The sequence below is a fragment of the Leptonychotes weddellii genome, chromosome 13, assembly GCF_054177405.1.
Source record: "Leptonychotes weddellii isolate Sample4059 chromosome 13, ASM5417740v2, whole genome shotgun sequence".
Taxonomy (NCBI): domain Eukaryota; kingdom Metazoa; phylum Chordata; class Mammalia; order Carnivora; family Phocidae; genus Leptonychotes; species Leptonychotes weddellii.
In genome coordinates this window covers 69,368,259-69,389,063 of record NC_138381.1, presented here as the reverse complement: position 1 = coordinate 69,389,063, position 20,805 = coordinate 69,368,259, and the positions used below count along the sequence as shown (strand labels likewise).

General features: G+C 47.2%; 1 protein-coding gene across 1 annotated transcript in view; it reads right to left on the bottom strand.

Annotated features, from left to right (window-relative positions):
- KSR2 (kinase suppressor of ras 2) overlaps positions 1-20,805 on the bottom strand; it is a 364,696-nt gene that overhangs the window by 127,792 nt on the left and 216,099 nt on the right. The window contains exon 5 of the mRNA XM_081802115.1: positions 3,345-3,529. Within this exon, the coding sequence (XP_081658241.1) occupies positions 3,345-3,529 (185 nt within the window). The remainder of the gene's footprint in view (positions 1-3,344; positions 3,530-20,805) is intronic.

Below are 20,805 nucleotides of genomic sequence, written 5' to 3'. Positions count from 1 at the left end.
AGCCTTAGAGAAAGGTTCCTCTGTAAGCTGGGGCTCCTGCCACTCCCCTCCCTCCCCCTGCTTGTCACTCCCAGATGAGGAACGTAGGGTAAGCCCAAGGAGGTGAAGTTCTTCTCACGGCCCATCGGAGGAGGCTGGGTACCCTGAAGGTCTGAATCTCAGCCACTCGACAGCCAGATCTGTCTAATGCTGTCCCCAGTCATCCCCAGCAGGGGTAACAAGATGGCGGATCACCAGCCATGGCCAGAACTAACGGTGACAAAGGGGCAGACAGACTCAGCCTGGTAGGGACACAGTTTCAGGGACTCCCTCCACTGGCTCACAGGGAGGAAGGCTGGCACTAGGACCCAAAGGCAGAAAGGTCTCTTCTGAAGCTCAGAGTAGGGGGAGAACAGGACTATCACAAGCAAGGGGGAACCAGAGCCTGCCCCATGTGTCCTCCCAACCACCCCAGCCCAGGGTCCTCAAACCAGCACTCTGAGTGATCAAAAGATTTGCCCAGGCAAAGCTCACTGGGTTAGCCTTAAAATCACAGAGTTTCTAAGCTCTGGACTGGAACCTTGTGGAGTCTTTTATTATACAATTGGGGAAACTGAGACCCAGACAGAGAAAGGAATTCGCTTCACCGAAGAGCAGGGATGCAGGCTAGAGTTGGATCGGGATTCAAGCCCTACCACGTGGGCAAGATCATTTGCCCTTTTGAGCCTCAGTTTCCTTATCTATAGAATGGGAATTAGAATGCCTGCCTCAAGGTTTGTGGTGAGTTTTAACTGTGACAAGGCAGGGACAGAGGTCTCCATGGCGACATCATGGAGACTCTAACAGAGAGCTTCTCATTTCCTAACCTGGAGTCGATTCTACTGGGCTGCCCTCTGTTTCTGTCATTTATTAGGATCAATGGAAATGGGACTGGTCCATGGGATTCCAGCTAATATTTGGGGTACACCCTCATTCTCCTACTGAGACTCAAATGTGACTTTTCTCCCTTATGGAAGATCAGAGGACGACCTCTCTGCCTCCAAGGACCAGGACAGTCCAAAGAGGCAACTGTGCTTCTCCGGCCTCTCAGTGCTAAGGGCTGATTTTCATTAAGGACTTTGTTCCTGCCCCCAGGCAAGGGGAGAACCCTCCCCTCTCTCATGGAGACCAGAGCAGGCAGGAAAAGTTGGGAGCCACGGTGAATCCTCATAAAACTTTCTGGCAGGAGAGGAAGGGTCTAAATGTGCAAGTCCGTGGTTTTTTAAGCAAGCTGAAGATGTTTCTATCCTGGACAGAGCTAAAGTGCAGACCTGTGGTCCAGCCCCCAGAGATGGTGATGCCCGGAGACAGATGGCTGCTGGAAGCAGCCCCCTGGCCTCATGCCAAGGTAAATTCCAAGCACTCTTAGGACCATGGGGAAGCATGGGGGGAAGTGAACTGAAAGGCATTTACCCACAGCCCCCAAACTAATCAGAAAGTCAGAGGATGTAAACGGTGCCAGGGAAAAGGAGCTAATTAACATCGTCAGGACAGCTACTATGTATCAAGCACTTATTATGTACCAGGCCCTGTGCAGATGACTTGACATGGAGGAGCCCATCTAATCCTCACAACCACCTACGGAGGGCATCTATTGTGAGCCCCATTTTACAGATGAAGAAACTGAGGCTCAGAAAGGGTTCTGCACTTGCTTGGGGTCAGGCACGCTGCTCAAAAAGACACAGAGCTGGGACTGGCCCCCGGCCCCTCCCTCCGGGGCTGGGACATCCTGCCTCGCCCACTGCTATGACACATTTGATACATCATCACCCCCCTTGTCCTTGTCTGGGCTCCCAAGCCACCCTCTGACTGCCACACAGGCCCACCCCACAGTGTAGTTCTGGTTTCTCTGACAGTGATTTCTCTCGACAAATTAATAAATTGGCCTTCTGGTGTTGATATGTGTCATGAGTGCTATTTTAGTTCGCTCGATTCAGGGCCAGTGCCCCCAGGGCACTGAGACCAGCTAGGCTCTGGAACTTCTCCTAACTGACGTCCATACAGGTCTCCTCTGGTTCTGGACCCTCGGCTGATTCCCGCAGTGGCTGCATCATGCACATGTGTGGACCGAATTCACCATGCCGCCCAGGCCAACCGTCCAGCGGGGCTGAGGCAGAGCTTCTGAGCCCAAAAGTCTTGACACTGGACACCGGGTTGGAGGTTATATGTGTGTGCAATTTCCCAGGGAGAGAAATAACAGATTTCATGAAATTCTCAAAGGGTCCACAGCCTCCCTAAAAAAAGTTTAAAAACCCTCATGTAAAGGTAAAGAATAGGACCGACATGTAGAGAAAGGCTCCCTGCTGAAGAGTTGAAGGATCTTGGATCAAATCATGTGTGGTGGTGAAGCTTATCCATTCTGGAGTTAGGAAGAACCAGCTTCAAACCTTGGCTCAATGACTCAACAGCTGTGTGAGTGTGCCAAGTTCTTTGATGACCCTGAGCCTCTGTTTCCTCATCTATACAATGGGAACAACTCATCTGCACAATGGCTTGTTGCAAGAACCAAATGAGGTCATGCGTGTGGGTGATGAACATGAACAGGTGTCCAATAAACATTGCTTATCATTTATCAGAGCAGCAACATGATCACCCCATGGCTGTGTTGGGGGCCCGGGGTTATTTCCTTCCTGTTCCAGCAGTCGCCCCTCCTAAATTCCCAGTCCATTAAAAGTCAGTGTCTGAGCTGCTGGACTGGTTGGGCTTTTTTCAGGGGCTCCCCTCTGACCACATCTAAGCCTGTTCAGCAAAATGGGCCTCTGGGCAGAGAAGATGAAACATCTTCTGAAACCTCAAGCCCTTGATCACCAGAAAGTCCCATTTCCGCTCCGAGTAATAACCACTTTGTCTCTAGCAGAAATTCGTGGGAGCAGAATGTAAAACACCCCAGGCCATGCTCAGCCCAGTTTGAACCCAAATCCATCTTCGAAATGAAAGGTGATACGTGTTGACCTGAGTGGGGGGAAAAAAATTACAAAATTTAATCATAGACGCCTGATCCACAGCGGCCCAAGAAAAATCCTGTGACTGGGCAACTGAGAAGCAGAGAGAAAAAGCTGATGTTTCCTTTCTTGTCCCACATGCTTGCTTCTCTCTGTCATCCCTACACACCTGCAGGCAAAAAGAGTAGGAACGTGGGACCGATGACAACAGCCAGTCAACCTCCCAGTGCTAATCACGCCCCTTCCCTTTGAAACCATCGAAACCATCCCGAGGGGTGGGAGTGGCGCAGGTGGGAGGCAGAGGCCCCGGTTCAAAGCATCTCATGAGCATTTCTTGAGCGAGAACAAGGGAGTGTGCACCTGGCCGACAAGAAGGTGACTTACTTGCAGAGAAGTTGGCCTCGGTGTGGACAGGAGGGGTGGAGGGCAGGAAAGGTGCGTGTCCCACAAAGAAGGAGCGGAGGGAGCGCTCCGACAGGAGGGGGGAGCGCTGCTGAGAGGGAATGTTCTCGCAGCTGCCCACACTGCTGTGAATCTTGAGGTTCAAGGGTTTGCTTTTCTTCTTGGCTCTGAAAGAGAGACAGAAGAAGAAGAGAGGGACATGTATCCATAAGTGCATACAGAATGAGAGCCGGCAGACCCAATCTCGTTAACATGGCACCAACGTCCACTCCCCACACTGACCTGGCCCTATTGCGGCTTCTCCATCCCCCCTTCCCTGAGCTCCAGCCAGGGTTCTGTGCTGTTTGTCACCTGCAACCCTTTGCTGGTGCTGTCCCCACAGTCCAGAATAGCCCTCCCTTTCCCTGCCTGCTTAATCCCCATCTGTCTGACTCCGCTCTGGTGTCCTCTCCTCCAGGAAGCCTTCCCAGATACTCCCTTCCCTCCTTGCCTGGGTTGGGTGTTCCTCTTCAATTCGTCTACAGTATTCTGAGTGTATCCCTGCAGCTGTACTTTCCTATTTTCCCAAATGTGTTCTTTTAGTTTTTGTTTCGCAAGTCAACTGTGGGTCTTTTAGGGCAATGATTCTGTGTTGTTCATTTCCCTGTCCTTGGCAATTAGCACAGAACCTGGCACACAGTAGGTGCCTATTAAATGACCAATCTGGATTATGACTGGCACTTAATCGCTCTGCACTCTAATTCCTTGAGGGCAGGAACCCTGTGGTTTTCGTGGCTGAATTTCTCAGCCCCTGGCTTGGCACCAGCTGAATGCAATGAACGCTGGAGCAGCTTTGGAAACACTTCTTCCCTTCCCTAGGAGCTTAGGTGATCAGCTTAAGAGAGTGTGATTTAGAACAGCATTCCAAACCAGCCACTCTGCCCTCCCCCCACCTCCCCCCCACTTCCCCGCACCGCCCCATGCAGGTCTGGCCCCGGAGTTGGGCGCCACCTTGTGGCCAAAGTGAACCCTCCTTGCAAATGTTCTCCCTTCTAGATGGAGAGCCCAGGAAGGTGCCTTAATTAAAGACTCGAGGCCTCCCACACACGCAGCCTAAAAGTCACCCTCTCCAGGAGGCCTGCTGCCCATCAGCTTTCAGGAATCCAAGTGCGCCTGTGGAGTCGCTCCCTCGCAGTGCTTGGACTGGCAGCCCTGCTTATTATATCCCTAGGGGTCTGCAGCAAGGCCCAGGAAGGTACCTTCCCTTATAAGCCGCACACGTTAGCTGGCTCTCCCTGCCCATGGCTGGAGAAGAGAGGGAAACAAGGGAGCGGCATTTCTTCCCACAAGAGCCTCCAATGGTGGAGATTCAAAGAGGCATCTACACCGAGGCAGGATAATTTTAGGGTCAGACTTGCCAACTTTGGGGTCAGGGGGACCGGGGCTCAGGTCCTGATTGGGACCTCAGGAAAGTGATCTCATCTCTGTGCCTCAGTTTCCTCACCTGGATAATGGGGAAAATCACAGCACCTACCTAAGAAGGATTCTGTGACAATTCTATGAGATAAGGTGCTTGGCACAGGGCCAGGCACAGAGTGAGGGTTCAGGTGACCTGTTATTAACGTCACTAGGAGCAGGTTAAACTGGCTGTCTGTATAGCATGGAATTAGCCTGGAAGAAGCCAAAAGTTGAAGCTGAGCCATGTTTTTCACCTGAAACATCAAGCAACTCTCAACCCACCACCACCCTTAGCAGATGAATAGGATGCAGTCATACCCTCTGGCAATAGCTACCGTCATTATTTCCAAAACACTGATGGGAGCCTTGAGGCACTGGGCCACCCAATGGCAAGGCCAGATCCCTTGTATAAGTAGAACCAAGTCCAACTCAGCACAAGTTTAACAGTAGCTCAGTGACTGCAGAGAGTCAATTTGCTTTACTAACTCAGGACCAGAGATGGAGCAGAGAACGGGTATATATAAATAAATGTTAGCTGGACAGATGCATGGATAAAAAGCTGGATGGACAGATGGATAGATGGAAGGATGAATGGATGGGTAGATGGATGGATGAAGAAATAGATGGGTGGATGGATGGAAAGAAGGAAAGAGGGAAGGAAGGAAGGAGGGAAGGGAGGGAAAAAGAAAAGTAGGAAAGGTTGGAAGGGTGGAAGGACAATGGATGGATGATGAAAAGAACAAAGAATGGATAGATGGATGAATGGATAAAGAGATGGATCAGAGGATGGATGGATGGATGGATGGGTGGATGGATGTAAAGGTTGAAGGATAGAAGGATGATGGATGGTTGGAGAGATAGATGTAAGAAAAAAAAGAGGATGGGAGGATAGAAAGACAGACAAGAGGAAAAGAGGGTAGGAGCAAGAGAAAATGGAGGATGAATGGCTATTTGACCAGAGTAGGTGGCACGAAATCATACATCACTTCTTGCCCACCAAGGAAGTCTTCATGGACAGAATGTGGGATTCACCTTTACCATCTGCCCTCATTACCCAGCATGCTCAAAGGAGAAAACAGACACAAATGACTGTGTCCAATGACTGTGACTGTGTAAGATTCAGAGCATATTTTGCAGTATATCCTGCAGGTGTAATTAAAAAGAACATCTCTCCATTATCGCAGGATATTAGAAATTTATCACCTAAATGTCTTCCCTGGAATCGGGACCAATTCTGGGGAAAGCAGCAAAACGAGGGGGCACGAAGCATCGGCAAGGGCAGCTCCATCCTTTGGGGCCGTATGAGCCCCAGGTGGACCAGGCTGCTCTCTGCACAGGTGGGCAAGTCAGAGCTCCCTGACATGGCATGCTGTGCTGAGAGCAGCCCCAGAGCCGGGCTCAGCTGAGGCTGCGCGTCCATGGCAGGAAGACACCCAGCTCAGGGGCCATCATCTGTGCTTAGGGAAAATGCACGTTGTTTTACGGGGTACAGCAAAGGGTTATTCATTCCAGGATTGAATTCAGAAGAATTTCCTGAAGCCTAATTTGCAGAGAATATGTCTGAACTAAAAGGATCCCAAGAACCCTTACTTCTTCAACTGATTCATTACTCTCCATCTCCAGCCGTCAAGCTCTGGTCCCCACTTTCCTCCCTCATTTCAGCTGGCGCCGCCACTATGCCTGAATCAGACCCCCAATCCCACTTTCTTTTTTTTCACTTTAAAAAAAAATTTTTTTTTCTTTGCTTTTCATTTACACTGAGGTAAAATTCACATAATATGTATTAACCACGTTGAAGTGAACAATTCAGTGGCATTAAGTACATTCATGATGTTGTGCGAACACCATCTCTATCTAGTTCCAAAATATTTCATCACCCCAAAACAAAACCCTGTACCCACTAAGCAATTCCCCTCCATGCCCTTCCCTCCAGTCCCTGGCTGGATATTTCACATAAATGGAATTATACAATATGGGAACTTCTGGGTCTGGCTTCTTTCGCTGAACCTAACGTTTTTGAGGTTCATCCATGTGGTAACAATGTATCAAAACTTCAATCCTTTTTATGGTTGAATAATCCCATCCCACTTTTGATTCTTTATAATCTATCCTCCACCCAGGCACCAAGGTGACGTTTTAAAAAGCATACACTGTATCACGTCACTCCCCTGCTTAAAAACTCCCAAAGGTTTCCTTTCAAAAGCTTCAAGGGACCCTCAAGGATCACTATCTGGAGAACTTCTTGTATTACCATCACTTTGTCACCCTCTGACTCTAGCCACTCTGGTCATCTTTCTGATTCTTCACCATACCAAATTCTCATCTACCTGAGGATCTTTGCACATGCTGTTCCTTCTGCCAGGAACACCATTTCCCATCCTGACTATTAGTGAGGACCTACTTTAGGCATCACTTCCTTAGAGGCACAGTCCTCAACCTTCAGAACTAGTCAGATCTCCAGGTTACATGCGTTCCCAGCACTATCTGCTTTTCCTTCACAAAATGCATCCCAGTTGGAATTCTGCTTTTACTTATGTGGTTGCTGAGTGAATGTCTATCTCCCCCATGGTTTGTGCCCACCACACATGGGATGGGCCCGTATCCCAGCAACTAACACAAAGCAGGCAACCCACAGTTGCAGAGCCAAGACCAGAAGCTAGGTCTACAGACTCCCACCCAAGCCCATGTGCTCCAACTCAAGCAAAAACAACCTGGCGTCATCTGTCTTGGGAGAATTCTAAGGGAAAGGTAGCCCAGTTTCGATCTGCAAGTCAGGAGGGCTGGTTTGGTAGCATCTTCTCTGTTCATTCCAGCTCTGGGCTCCTTGAGGGCAGAGACACACCTGATTTCTTTTGCCAGCCCCTGGCCACCCCCAGCCTTGGTCTGGCAGACAGACAACTCTGCACTCCTAGGCTTTTGATCAATGCCCATTTGCCACCTCTCCCTCAGAGCCTTGGTCGCAAAGATCGCTGCGGGGGGTCCCAAACTGATGATTAGTCTTTGCACCACTTTCTCTTCTAAAAGCTTGCTGGGCGTTGAGTCAAGCAGAGCCGCTGGCTCACGTGGCCTCTTTACCCTCAGCTTCCCCGCGTGTGGGGTTGTGTCCCCTTGAACTCCAATGCTTCGCCTGGCCATAAACTTCAGCATCTCATTAACGGTGTCTGGAGCATCTGGCCCAGCCAATTGGGAGGAAATGACAGACCTGGGGGCAGGCAAGCTCCTCGCAAGCGTGGCTGGAGGACAGACCCAGCACACATTCTCGCACACCCAGCAACCTTGTCCCCAAACAGGAAAAGATGCCCCTGGCCCTACACGGGGCTGTGTGAGCTGTCCCTCCCTCTCAAACAGGGCCACTGCTATCCTTCGCAGTTGACGTGATCTGATTACCCAAAATAAGGCCTCCGGGCAAGACCCTTTTCAAAACCAAAGAACAGCACCACGTTCTTGGGTGGGGAGGGGGCAGGGGATACGCACAGAGCCCAGGGAAGGAGAAGGTTTGGAAAAGCAAAGGGCCTGGTAAGTCTAACACCAGGAGAATGTTTAGTAGAATCTGTTCTGCTCCTTGACCACAGGCTACAACCCTCATTTCTGGCTCAAACACACCCCAAGCATGGCATTTAATCCACCTAAAGCACTGGCAAAAAGAAGCATGAGTGGGTCAGACACTGTAAGCTGCACTTCCCCAGTGTGGATGAATATGCAGTGCTTTCAGATGAGACACGGGTAAAATTTTTGTATCTTAATAGTTAAAATTTGAAAAACAAACTTGCATATCAACTCCATGGCCTCAGAGCAACGATTTCCTTGTATACAGCTTTATGGGGAATATACTAAGAAGGAAAGGAAGATGACACAGAAGGAGAAAGAGAAGAAAGAGGAAAAGAGGGGGGAGAGGAAGAGACATTGATCGAAAAACATGTTAATTCCAGTACAGGTCCCACCAGAATGGCTAAAAATAGAGCTGACAGTACCAAATGTTGGCAAGAAGAGAGAGCAACCAGAACACCCTCCCCACCCCCCTCAAATTCTGGTGAGATTGCAAACCCATACAACCATACCCTCTGACCCAAAAATTTGGTATGTACCCCTGGGTGTGTACACAACCAAAATGAGTGCACCCATGTCCACAAAACAACCCATGCAAGAATGTTCATGACAACGTTATTCATACGGCCAAACACTGGGATTAGTCTCAATGTCCGTCAATAACAGAAAGGATAAATAAAGCATAGTATACTCATACAATTGATTACTGCATGGCAACAAAAAAGAGAAAACTCTGGCTAGACTATAACATGGCAGAATTTCAATCTTACAGTGTCAGGCCAAGGAAACCAGCCACAAAAGAGCTATTGTACTATATGACTCCATTATGACTCTATTTACATGAAGTTCAAGAACAGGCAAAATTAATCTATGCTAGAGAGGCCAGAGGAGTGATTTTCTTTGGGTAGGTTATTGACTGGAACGAGACCCAAGAAGCCTTCTGGGAGCTGGACATGTCTTCAGTTTTGATTGTGTGTGATTACATGCATATCGTGATACATACAAATTCATCAAACCAGACACAAACATTGTGCACTTCACTTCTGAATGAAAGTTATGCCTTACAAAAAGTTTCTTAAAACAATATTAAAATGGGGGCAACTGCGTGGCTCAGTCAGTTAAGCATCTATCTTCAGCTCAGGTCATGATCTCAGGATCGAGATCGAGGGATCGAGCCCTGTGTTGGACTCCCTGCTCAGTGGGGAGTCTGCTTCCACCTCTGCTCCTCCCCGTGATCACGCTCTCTCTTTCCCTCTCTCTCTCTCTCATCGCTCTCTCTCTCAAATAAATAAATAAAATCTTAAAAAAAAATACACATATATATGTATATATATACATATATACATATATATATGTAAAAGAGGGCAAAGGACTGGAATAGACATTTCTCCAAAGAAGATATATACACCTAGCCATGAAACACATGAGAAGATTCTCCACATCATTGGTCATTAGGGAAATGCAAATCAAAATCACAGTGAGATACCACTTCATACTCACTAGGACGGCCATGATCAAGAAGTCAAAAACAGAACAAGGGTTGACAAGGATGTGAAGTAACCGGAACCTTGCACACTACTGGTGGGATTGTAAAGTGGTGCAGCCACAGTGGAAACATCAGCATATGACCCAGCAATTGCACTCTGAGATATATACCCAGAAGAACTGAAACCAGGTGTTCAAACAAAAACTGTACGCAACATTTACAGCAGCATTATTCACAAGAGTCAAAAGGTGAAAACAACCCAAATGTCCATCAACAAATGAATGGATAAACAAACTGTGGTCTATCCATACAATGGAATATGATTCAGGATTATGACGCACTGATTCATGCTACAACGTGGATGAACCTCCAAAACGTTAGCTAAGTGGAAAACAGACACACACGTACGCGCAAACACACAAAGCCACACATTACGATTCCGTTTAGATGAAATATCCAGAATAGGCAAATCCACAGAGACAGTAAGCAGATTAGTGGTTGGCCAGGTCTGGGGGCAGGAGAGGGACTAAGAAGTGACTGTTTATCGGGTCTGGGGTTCCTATCTATGGTGATGAAGAAGTTCTAGAACTGGATAGTGGTGATAGTTGCACAAAGCTATGAATGTACTCAATGCCACTAAATCGTACACTTCAAAATGGTTAAAATGGTAAATTTTATGCTGTAGGTATTTTTCTACAATTAGAAAAATATACAATAGTAACACAGGAACTAGATCTCACCTCCTTACTAGCTGTGTGACCTTCATGAAGTCACTTAACCTCTCTGAACCTCGATGTCCTCACCTGTAAAACTGTACAATAATTCCTCTATCTCACAAGATTGTATGAAGATCCAATGAAATAATGTCCTCTGAGTGCCTGAGAGAGCATCTGGCACCTGCTAGGTAATAGTCTTTCCTGCGATGGTCCCTTGCCAAGATACTTCCTTTCCTCTATACAAACTGAGGCTCTTTATGGGCAAAGATGATGGGAAAGTCAGGCTCAAAATCAAGAGAAAAGGGACAAGTATCCATGAAGAGGACCAAAGAATTCCTCTTCACCCTGGACCTCTTGCTTCAGGGGAAACACACAAAGGTCTGTGGACCACACTGACCAGGGAAGAAGGCTGCCCATCACTGGGATGTGGTGATGACCAGGCTGGGCAGGCAACGAAGCCTTTCTGGAAGAAGAAAAGTTACAACAGGATTTTCAAAGTCATCCAGAGAAAAGGCTTGGCAAGGAATGCTTGCTCAAAGCACCCCTTTCCCCTCCCTGTGTCTCCCTAAGACAAGAAAAATACAACAAAACAAAAATTGGCTTAATTCCAAAAATTAATCCAATAACTATCACTAGGACAATAAGGTGCTTGGACTCTAGCAGTGAAGGAGGTAGACAAGAGCCATGCTCTTGCCTGGGCTGGTATCCTGGTGGTGGTGGGGAAACAGAAAAACACATAAAGCAGTAAGGAAATACTGGGGAATAAGAGGAGCTTCATGGAGAATTAAAATCGGGTGATGTGGTCATGAGTGGGTGGTAAGGCCTTCCTGGGGACACGGCATTTAGACTGAGAACTGAATGTCAAAGAAGCCAGATTTGCAAAGATCTGGAGGGAGAGGGGACCAGGCAGTGAGGCAAAGTCAATGCTGGGGAGTCCAAGGCCAGGGCAGGTCAACTTAAAGTGAGCAAGGAGAAGAGAGGGAAGGCGGGATCAGGGGCAGGACCAGATCACTGTGATCAACCGGTGCTTGCCCCTGTAGGGAGGTGGGTTTTATTTAAGAGCAGTGGGCACCTGCTGGCAGGTTTTAAGAAAGAAGATGACAAAAACTAATGCTATTCTTGAAAGACCACTCTGCCAATGTGTAGAGAGTTGACCATCGTGCGGGCAAGAATGGGATTCTGGGATTCTGGAGAGGAGGCTGTGGCCGTCACCTAGACAAAAATGGTGGTGGTGGCGTGGACCAAGTTCTGGACATCAGATGGGGAGGAAAAGGAAGCATCTGGAACACAGCTCTCCCAGGACTTGCCAGCCAACAGTGTGGTAGGGTAAGAGGAAGAGACACCTGAGGTTTCCTAAATTGGTGTGCCCTTTAGGTGCCCAGTCTTAGCTGGATACTCTCCCCTGTATGGAAACATTCTGGAAGGATACACAAGGGGCTGTTACTTTTAGGCTTTGAACTTAGTAACCATTGGAACTGAGTACCAGGAGTATTCTTTGATGATAATAATAAAACATCATTGTAAAATGACGTGCAGTATTTTGGGCTTGAATTTTTTCTCTTTATTTTATTAAAACAAAACAAACAACAAAAAAAAAACCCTCTAGAAAACAGAGGTACAGACATGGAATAATGTGGTCAATCGTTATTTAATATTACAATGATGTCTCATTTTTTGAGTAAGTTTTAAATTGAAAATCAAATTTGAGAGGGATTTTGTTTCCCAAATGGCTTCTATCAGTCACTTGGTAACTGGTATTTCAGATTTAGTTGACAGATATAAAAATGCGGTCATTTATAGATTCCTAGAAATTAAACATATGTATATGTTTCATTATATATATAATACTTTATATAAACTTACATATGTATAGACATAGCATATAGTGTTCATACTATACTATATTACAGTATAGTATTATAAATATGTAAATTTATATAGAATATATATTCAAGTATAATATATAATATAGTATTTATTATATTTATGTGTACAAATTTATAGATTTATATAATATATAATAGTATAATATATAGGATATTATATATTTATGTATATAAATTTATACATGTGTTATAGTCTGTGGTTAAATATATGTTATATACAAATGTATGTAGTTAAAAAATGTGCAAAATATCTTAAGAATAGATACGTGGTATTTTTTTTTAAGATTAAATTTTGCTCAGTAACAGATCAGCTCTCAATATCAAACAGACCTTCTACTAAGACTTGATTGGGAAAAGAGCACATTGTTCCATATATATATACATACATATATATATATACACACACACACAATATGTATATATGTATAATATATACACTATATATATGTAGTATTCCTCTATACACACTACATATCGTATTCCACTATATACATTATATATGTATGTGTATATATATATATTCCTCTCCCGCGCACTAAGACACCACTTCAGATCCTCACAGGGTATGAGAGAGGAAGAAGGAACGAGAGAGGACAGGAAAAATGTTCTAACGCAGAAGTCAGTGACATTTTTTCTGTAAGAGGCCTCTGCAAGTCTTATGTTCTCAGCCGAAACTACTCAGCCCCACTGATGCAGCACAAGATCAGCCCAAGACAACGTGTGCATGAATGGATGTGGCAAGTTCCAGTAAAACACCTACAGAAATCGCCCGTGGGCTGAATTGGTTCCTCACGCTCTAGCCTGCCAGCCCTGTGCGATAGGAGGATCTGGACCTACCTAAAAGTGGGAAACGTGAAGCAAACCGCCCAAACCACGCTGCAACCCCCTCCCCATCATCTGGCTCACCCCAAGAGCTGCTACCCCTGTCACCTGGGGTCCTTCCTTCCCCATCCTGCCTGCTCCTGGTGTAGACCGGGTCCTGTCACAGCACCTACACGTTTCTTCAAAGATCTGGCCCCTTTCTGGAGTACACGCTTGTTGTTCGGATGATTTGCTGAGTGTGGGCCCCTCCCACCCATGGAGGGATCCTGTGGGACTTGTTCTCTGTGGATCCCCAGCACCCAGCACAGAACCTGGCGGACAGGGAGCCCAGTGGAAGTCTGTGTTTCCATTGCACCAGCCTGTGCATGCTGGCGGGCTCCTCGTTCAGGGAAGTTGAGGAGGGGGCGGCCCTCCAGAGCATCCACTCTGCCTCCATGCTGTATGGGGGGTGGCCAGGCCGGCACCCCACCCTGTACAGTGATTTCTAATAGGAGGCGTGTGCTGTATCTGGTGGCTGTGGTGGGGGCTCATCTGCAGGAGAGGTAAGCACCTGCATTAGCCCACCTGGCATTGTGCCTTCAGGACTCTCAGGACCTCTGGCATTGTCACCAAGATCCGCAGGGTTGAGACGCCGGGAGCAGGCGATGTGCTTGGGACACACCATCTCATTTGAGGGAGCAACAGTTATCACCCCTGCAGTTAAGGTAACTGGGGTTCCCAACAGTTAATGTACCCAGGTCACAACTCAGTAGAGGTCTGGGGTGTGAACACAGATTGAACTGACTTCAAAGCCTGTTCTTGACGGCTCCATTAATTCGACTGTAAGAGCTGATTGCACACATTCCCATTTTACAGAGGTGCCCATGCACGCTTGGGGTTGTGTAGGTTGTTGATTTCAGGGTTCACTAGGAAGAGCCAATCTTGTGCCTGTAAACGGGGCATCTTGTCACAAAGTTGCTCCCACCTAGTTCTTGACCTGCACATGGACAAGGCTGTCTCGGCCCGTTATTACGGAATAATCTGGAAGCCCACAGCCTCCTCTCCAAGTGAATACCATTGCACAGCCCAGCCCAGCCTCCCCCCACCCCATCTGAGCTCACCCAGACAGCCAACCTCACTTCTGCCTTCCAGGCCCGCTGATTTTTCTGCATCCCTGTGATTAGCGACTAATCTTATTTTTTTGTTCCCCAACCCATAAATCAGTTACAGACCAAATATTTACACAGGCCATCATTTCCGACTGAACCAGGGCTCTGACAGCCCTCATTATTAAAAAAGATGACTGATTTTGGGCAGAGATTTCACAAGCATGTGGCTGGATGTTTTCTTTTAGGCTTCCTTCCCCCCTCCCCTTGCCTGAAGAAAAGACAATTTCCAAGATAAATTGGCACAGAGGTCTGCTCTTGCTGTCTCCCCGGGGCCAGTGGGACATGGGCAGCCTCCATCAGCCCAATAAGTGATGACCAGCGCTGGCTTCATCCCACTTTCCTTGGCCTCCCCATGGGCAGGGAGTCATTTGACTCATAAACATCCCCTAAAATCAGAACCCCTAAAGGAGACTGATAGGAAAGTGGCCACGAAGGGTGAATCAGCCACACCGCTCCCCTCCGCCCAGGACACCCACCCTACTGGGTGACCCCAAGGGAGGCCATGTGTTGGGTTGATAAGATGACTGCGTGGAGAAAGCAGGAGGCTGAGTTCCTGACCTCGCTCTGTCATTATTAGCAAGTCACTGTGGGCTTTGAGGCTGGTTTCCCCTCCTGTCTGAAGCAGGGATTTGCTGAGCAGTCTCTGTCCCTTTCTGCTCCAGGTATCTTGGCTCTAATTGTGACAGCTGCCGTTCATTGAGCCTTTACTATGTGCCTGGCCATTTGTTAAGCATTTTATGGGCATTAGCTCATTTTATTTTTCAAGATGCGGAAAATCATCTCCAGGTGAAGAAACAGAGTCAGAAAGGCTAAAAGCAAGTTATCCAAGGTCACACAGCCTATAAAAGGTAGAGAACCGGGATCTGAACTTAGTTCTGTCCGACCCCGGTGCTCACAGTCCTAAAACATACTGCAGCCTCCCTAGGACCTGGATTTGCTCTTGACATTGCGGCAAGGAAGCATGCTGTTATCTGGATTCTCAACACCCCAGACATCTCTGTATAAAATCATCCGGGGTCAGCATCCTAAGCAAAGGCAGAATTGACAATCGTCTGCTCAAGTGTTGCGCCAGCGAAGGGCCTTCTCTTGGTGAGCTGGAGTTGGCTAGAAATATTTATTCAGGGGAACTGAGTATTTCGCCACCGATGGAGTACTTCAAAAAAGCTCCTTTACCCTGAGGGAAATTAACTGAGAGCGAATCTTTATGGACATGCGTGAAGAGGCCCTATCTGTCAACCTGGTAGTTCTAGGAGATCCCCGCTGGAGTATCACGGCGTGTCAGACAGACAACAGCATCTACCAGCTGTTGATGGCTCGGGAAGGATCCGCAATACTGGGGGCTAGCTGGGCGCCCCAGGCCAGCCGCTGAACCTGGCATGATCTCGAAGTCCTCACTTGTAAAATGAGGGCTGAGAGCAGACCATCCTTAAAAGCTCATCCATCCTCACTGCGATGATCCTGCAACGCGGCTCCCTTTCCTCCAGACTTACAGCGCGACCTTGGGCAGGTCAGAATCTATGAGGCTTCCAGTCTTATTTATATGGTGGGATCACCTCTCCGGACCCTCCGTCTGCCCCTTGCTTCAGTGTGGGGGGCAAGTGAGTCAGCATGAGCTGAGCAGAGAGCATGGCAAAACCTCAGCCAGTGTGATCCCAGCCGTGTGGGGTTTCCAGTAAGTCATCCGTGACTGTCCTACAGTGACTCCAAGAAGTGAGTGTGAAACTCTTTTTCCATATGAGTGTGAAGAACTGTTGCCTGAAATCAGTGGGTTTTTTTTTTTTTTTTTTTGCTTCTTCAAACCAAGGCCTTTGACCTGCTTTCTCCTTTTTCATCCAACAGTGACTTGTTATGATACAAAGTTTGTTCATTTGGGGATAAGATAATATAGAGGAGGCCCTTTTGGGAATTGTAACTTGACGTTCCCATCGACAGTACTTATTCCTGCCCCGAAGGTTCATGTATTTAAAAGATCTTAGCCAATGACCTGTAATGCTTTACGGTGGGTTGTTTGTGACCATCCAGCATTCACCCCACCACCCCTTTGAGGGAATTCTCTTTCCTCTGAGCACAGTCTTGTTGGGGGTGTCGACCAGGGGACAGATGCTACCTTCCCCAAGTCACCAGGTGCCAAGTCAGACCAGTAGGAATCTCCCTGGGAGCATGAATCGTGACTGGCATGACAATGATGGGAAAAATCTTTGAAGCTCAGTTAATCTACCGGTGGCTCCCCCCAAAACCCGTCAAGCCATTCCTGCTACTTAGAGCCCCCAGGATGCTCTGGATCCTGCTCCTTTCTGAGCTTTCCTGTCTATCCTAAGGGTTACCCTAGAATCTTCCATAGAAGTTCATTCTCTGCTTAAGCCAACCAGAGATGGCTTCTAGTTTTTTGCAACCAAAGACCCTTAATGCATTCTTGAAACCTTTACTAAAGCTGGATTTCTCTCTTAAAGTTTACAGCTCAATTTTTCCCTAAGTCAGGCTAAGTACCCTCAGCTCTAGAGTGTCTCAAATCCTTTGATGTCAGGTAGGGCCCTGACCTCTGCATTTTAACAAGCTCTCTAGAAACACCTCCCCAATTTTGAGAACCTCCGCTCAGTTTGGTAAGTCTATACCGATGACAACTGCCTGCACTGTTACCGGTGGGTCTGGCACAGGCTGATGCTCTAGAACAAAATACCATTCCCATTGCTAGCATCTGCTCAGGCTCTCTACAGACTCAATGACAAGGCTGAGAGTTGAGGCCAGACCAGGGTTGGAGCACGCCAGAAGAAAAGAGGTAATGGAGCAGCAAAGGACATTCTCTGAACCACAGGGACACAACCACATATGCCATGAAGTCCATTACTGCCCCAAACCTTGAAACCCAAGCTCCACCCTGCTCTGAATCAGGAAAGTCCAGAGTATTTATGATAATCCCAGGCTCCCCAGAGACAGTCCCACTTAGCAGGTCCCCACCGGAGTACGTAGACAGAGCAAGGCCAGAGACATCTTCATAAGGGAGGGATTTAATAAAACATGATGGATCTGTACTTCAGAATACTATGCAGTCATTAAAAAGAATGAGGTGGCTCTATGTCTGGGGTCAATAAACTTCTTCTGTAAAGGGCCATATAGTCAATATTGTGGACTCTGTGGTCCATACAGTCTCCATCACAACTACCCAGTTCTGCCACTGAAGTGCAAAGCCATTCTAGGCAATCCATAAACACATGGGCATGGCTATGTCCCAATAAAACTTTATTTACAAAAACAAGGGGTGGGCCAGATTTGGCTCCAGGGCCATGGTTCACCAACTCCTGCTCTCCACAAGCAGGTATGTTAAACCTTAAGACACACTGACTTGTGAAGAAAACTGTCAAGCAACACATATAGTATGAGCTCATTTATACAAACATAAATATGTATAAATACATTTACAAAATGCTTGAATGTATTTCCTATATAGTCATATGATGTATTTAAGGTGTGGAAGGTGAAATAAAATGGAGTCATTCACATCAAAGGGATTTAAAACGAAGCCAGGAGGCCAATTAAGGAGGTGGGGCCTTATGCACATCCTCACCAGGTAGAACCATGAACTTCTGAACTGGGCCAAACGGCAAATAGTCCAATGACTCAAGAGGAATACTTGCAACTTGCTACAGTAAGAGACTTTGCTTAGTGAACGCCTTAGCAACCAATTATGTTCAGCCAAAATTAGTTTTCTGCCACCAACACCAATCAAAATTCTTTGAAAACAATGAACACAAGCATTCCTTTCTGCCTTTAAAAACCCTTGACTTATGCTCCCTAGTGGGACACAAATTGGGTTGCTACTTGAACTTGTGCTCCCCAAATTGCAATCTTAGACCCCAAACAAATGCTTTTGTTTTATTTCAGTTCTACCTCTTTTTTTTGTTTGATAAAGGCCACCAAAAAAAAAAAAAAAAGAACCTGGAAGGGTTTCCACTGAGAAAAACAGTGGGAGGAAGGGAGCTGGGGAAACTTCCACATTTGACTCTGTGTGTGAATTTTTTACCAAAAAAAAAAAAAAAATGCCTACCATGAGTGTAATTGTGTGTAACTTGGAAGGAAGAACAAAAGGAGGAGGAAGAGAAGTAAGATGGGAGAGAAGAATGAATGGAGAGGAGGAGGAGGGAGGGAGGGAAATTAAGAAGGAAGGCTGTGTTCCAGTAAAACTTTATTCACAAAAACAGACAGGGGGGCCACATTTGGCCCATGGGCCTTAGTTTTTGACCCCTGGTCTAGACTATCGACTCCAAGAGGGCAGGGTTGTGGCAGTTTTGTTCATCTGTCTCTATAGACCTGGAAAATGAACAATTCAACTATTATCTTAAGCCTCTGACACAAGCACGTGTGTTACTTATTTAAACATCTTGAACTAATTGCTGCCAGCACACAGGTTAATTAAATGGCAGTGATCTCAAAAAAAAAAAAAAGGAAAGAAAGGAAATTCCATTCTCGTTCTCACATTATCACATCAAAAGGGGCTCATTCTGTGGCACTTTGCTGGCTTAGAAAAAGAAAAACAGGCTGAAGCCTTCTGCTCCACATCTAGCGATCTGTTTTCCAGATCCCACCAGGCACAAAAGCCGGTCTGTGGTCATGCAGGTTCCCAGATCTGCAGGCAGATGTTTCCATCTCCAAGGAAACCGCATCTCGAAATGCCACGCAGTGTTTTCCAACCACCGGCAAACCGATTCTGACGCGGAGGAAAATCTGCAAACCCTCATTCTCGAAAAGAGGAGCAGGGCTTCTGGGAGGACCCGACATCACCTGGCAATGCTGCAAAAGTGACCTTCAGGGCGCCTGGGTGGCTCAGTTGGTTAAGCGACTGCCTTCGGCTCAGGTCATGATCCCGGAGTCCCGCATCGGGCTCCCTGCTCAGCGGGGAGTCTGCTTCTCCCTCTGCCCCTCCCCCTCTCATGCTCTCTCTCTCTCTCAAATAAATAAATAAAATCTTTAAAAAAAAAAAAGTGACCTTCAAAAGAATCAGGGCTGTAGTTTTGAGGGGACGGGAGGAAAAATGGGAAGCTGTGCGAGTGGCTTTTTAAAGTAGAAAGAAAATTGCTACACTTTTGGACACTTTGTTCCACGGGGGCCCTGGGATTGAGGGCAATTGGTGTCTCAAGTGGCGGCCTAGAATAGCAATGTCAAATGCAATCTTTTTTTTTTTTTTTTAAAGATTTTATTTATTTATTTGACAGAGAGGGAGAGAGAACAAGTAGGCAGAGAGGCAGGCAGAGGGAGGGGGAGAAGCAGGCTCCCCGCCGAGCAGGGAGCCCGATGCGGGGCTCGATCCCAGGACTCTGGGATCATGACCTGAGCCGAAGGCAGCCGCCCAACCAACCGAGCCACCCAGGCGCCCCTGTCAAATGCAATCTTGAAGTCGTTGGGAGGGGGCACCGCCTGGAGTCTCACCGCGGCAAAGAAAGACTCCAGCAGGGGCCACGCAGGCACCAGTCCTCACCTGGAGCCACAGGGCCCCAGGAAGCTGGAGAAGAGGCTCCCCTCTTCCTCCTGAATATGCAAAGTTGCCTGCCCTTGGGGGCTGCTGTCTACAGTGTGACTTCAGCCTCCAGATGAATTATGCATCGGAGCGGCTTCACGGGCTGACACAGGCTGCTGCTCGCCCGAGGCCATTCTGGGTGCCAACAGCGCCATCCCATCAAGGTGTTTCAAGAGGCCCCTTCCTGCCCCTTGTTTGCTTGGGTGCAGAATCCCTATGCTGGGTGGCTGTCTCCCTCTCTTCTCCAGTGTCCACACCAGATCTCTTGCGGGCTCAAAAGCATCTCGGAAGGTAGCAAGGGCCACGGGCCAAGCCATGAGCCGCAGGTGAGACTGAGAAGCAGGAGTCAAAATCAGGCTACTGAGAAGCTTTACCGCCTCTTGGGGTAAAGTGTGGGAGGTAGAGGACCAGGTCCCCATTGCAGTTTGGGGAAGCTGCTTAGCTAAGGGCCCACAGAGGTGGCATACCACCCAGAGTCTGTGCTCACCCCCTCTGCAGTTGCCACAGGGACAACCAGGCTGGCGGGGCTCAGGGGAAGGAGATGATGAATATGAATCAAAGGAGAGTATGGAACAAACAGACAAAAAACCCAATGAATAAAAAAACATACAAAAGGCTTGAACAGACATTTCTCCAAAGAAGACAGACAAACAGTGGCCAAAGAGCACACGAAAAGATGTTCAACATCATTAGTAAAATGCAAATGAAAACGACAATGAGGTATCACTTCATACCCATGAGGGTGGCTCTGGTCTTTTGGGGGGGGGGCGGATAATTTATTTTATTTTTTTAATTAATTTTATTTTATTATGTTATGTTAGTCACCATACATCATTAGTTTTATTTTATTTTTTTTAAAGATTTTATTTATTTGACAGAGAGAGATACAGCGA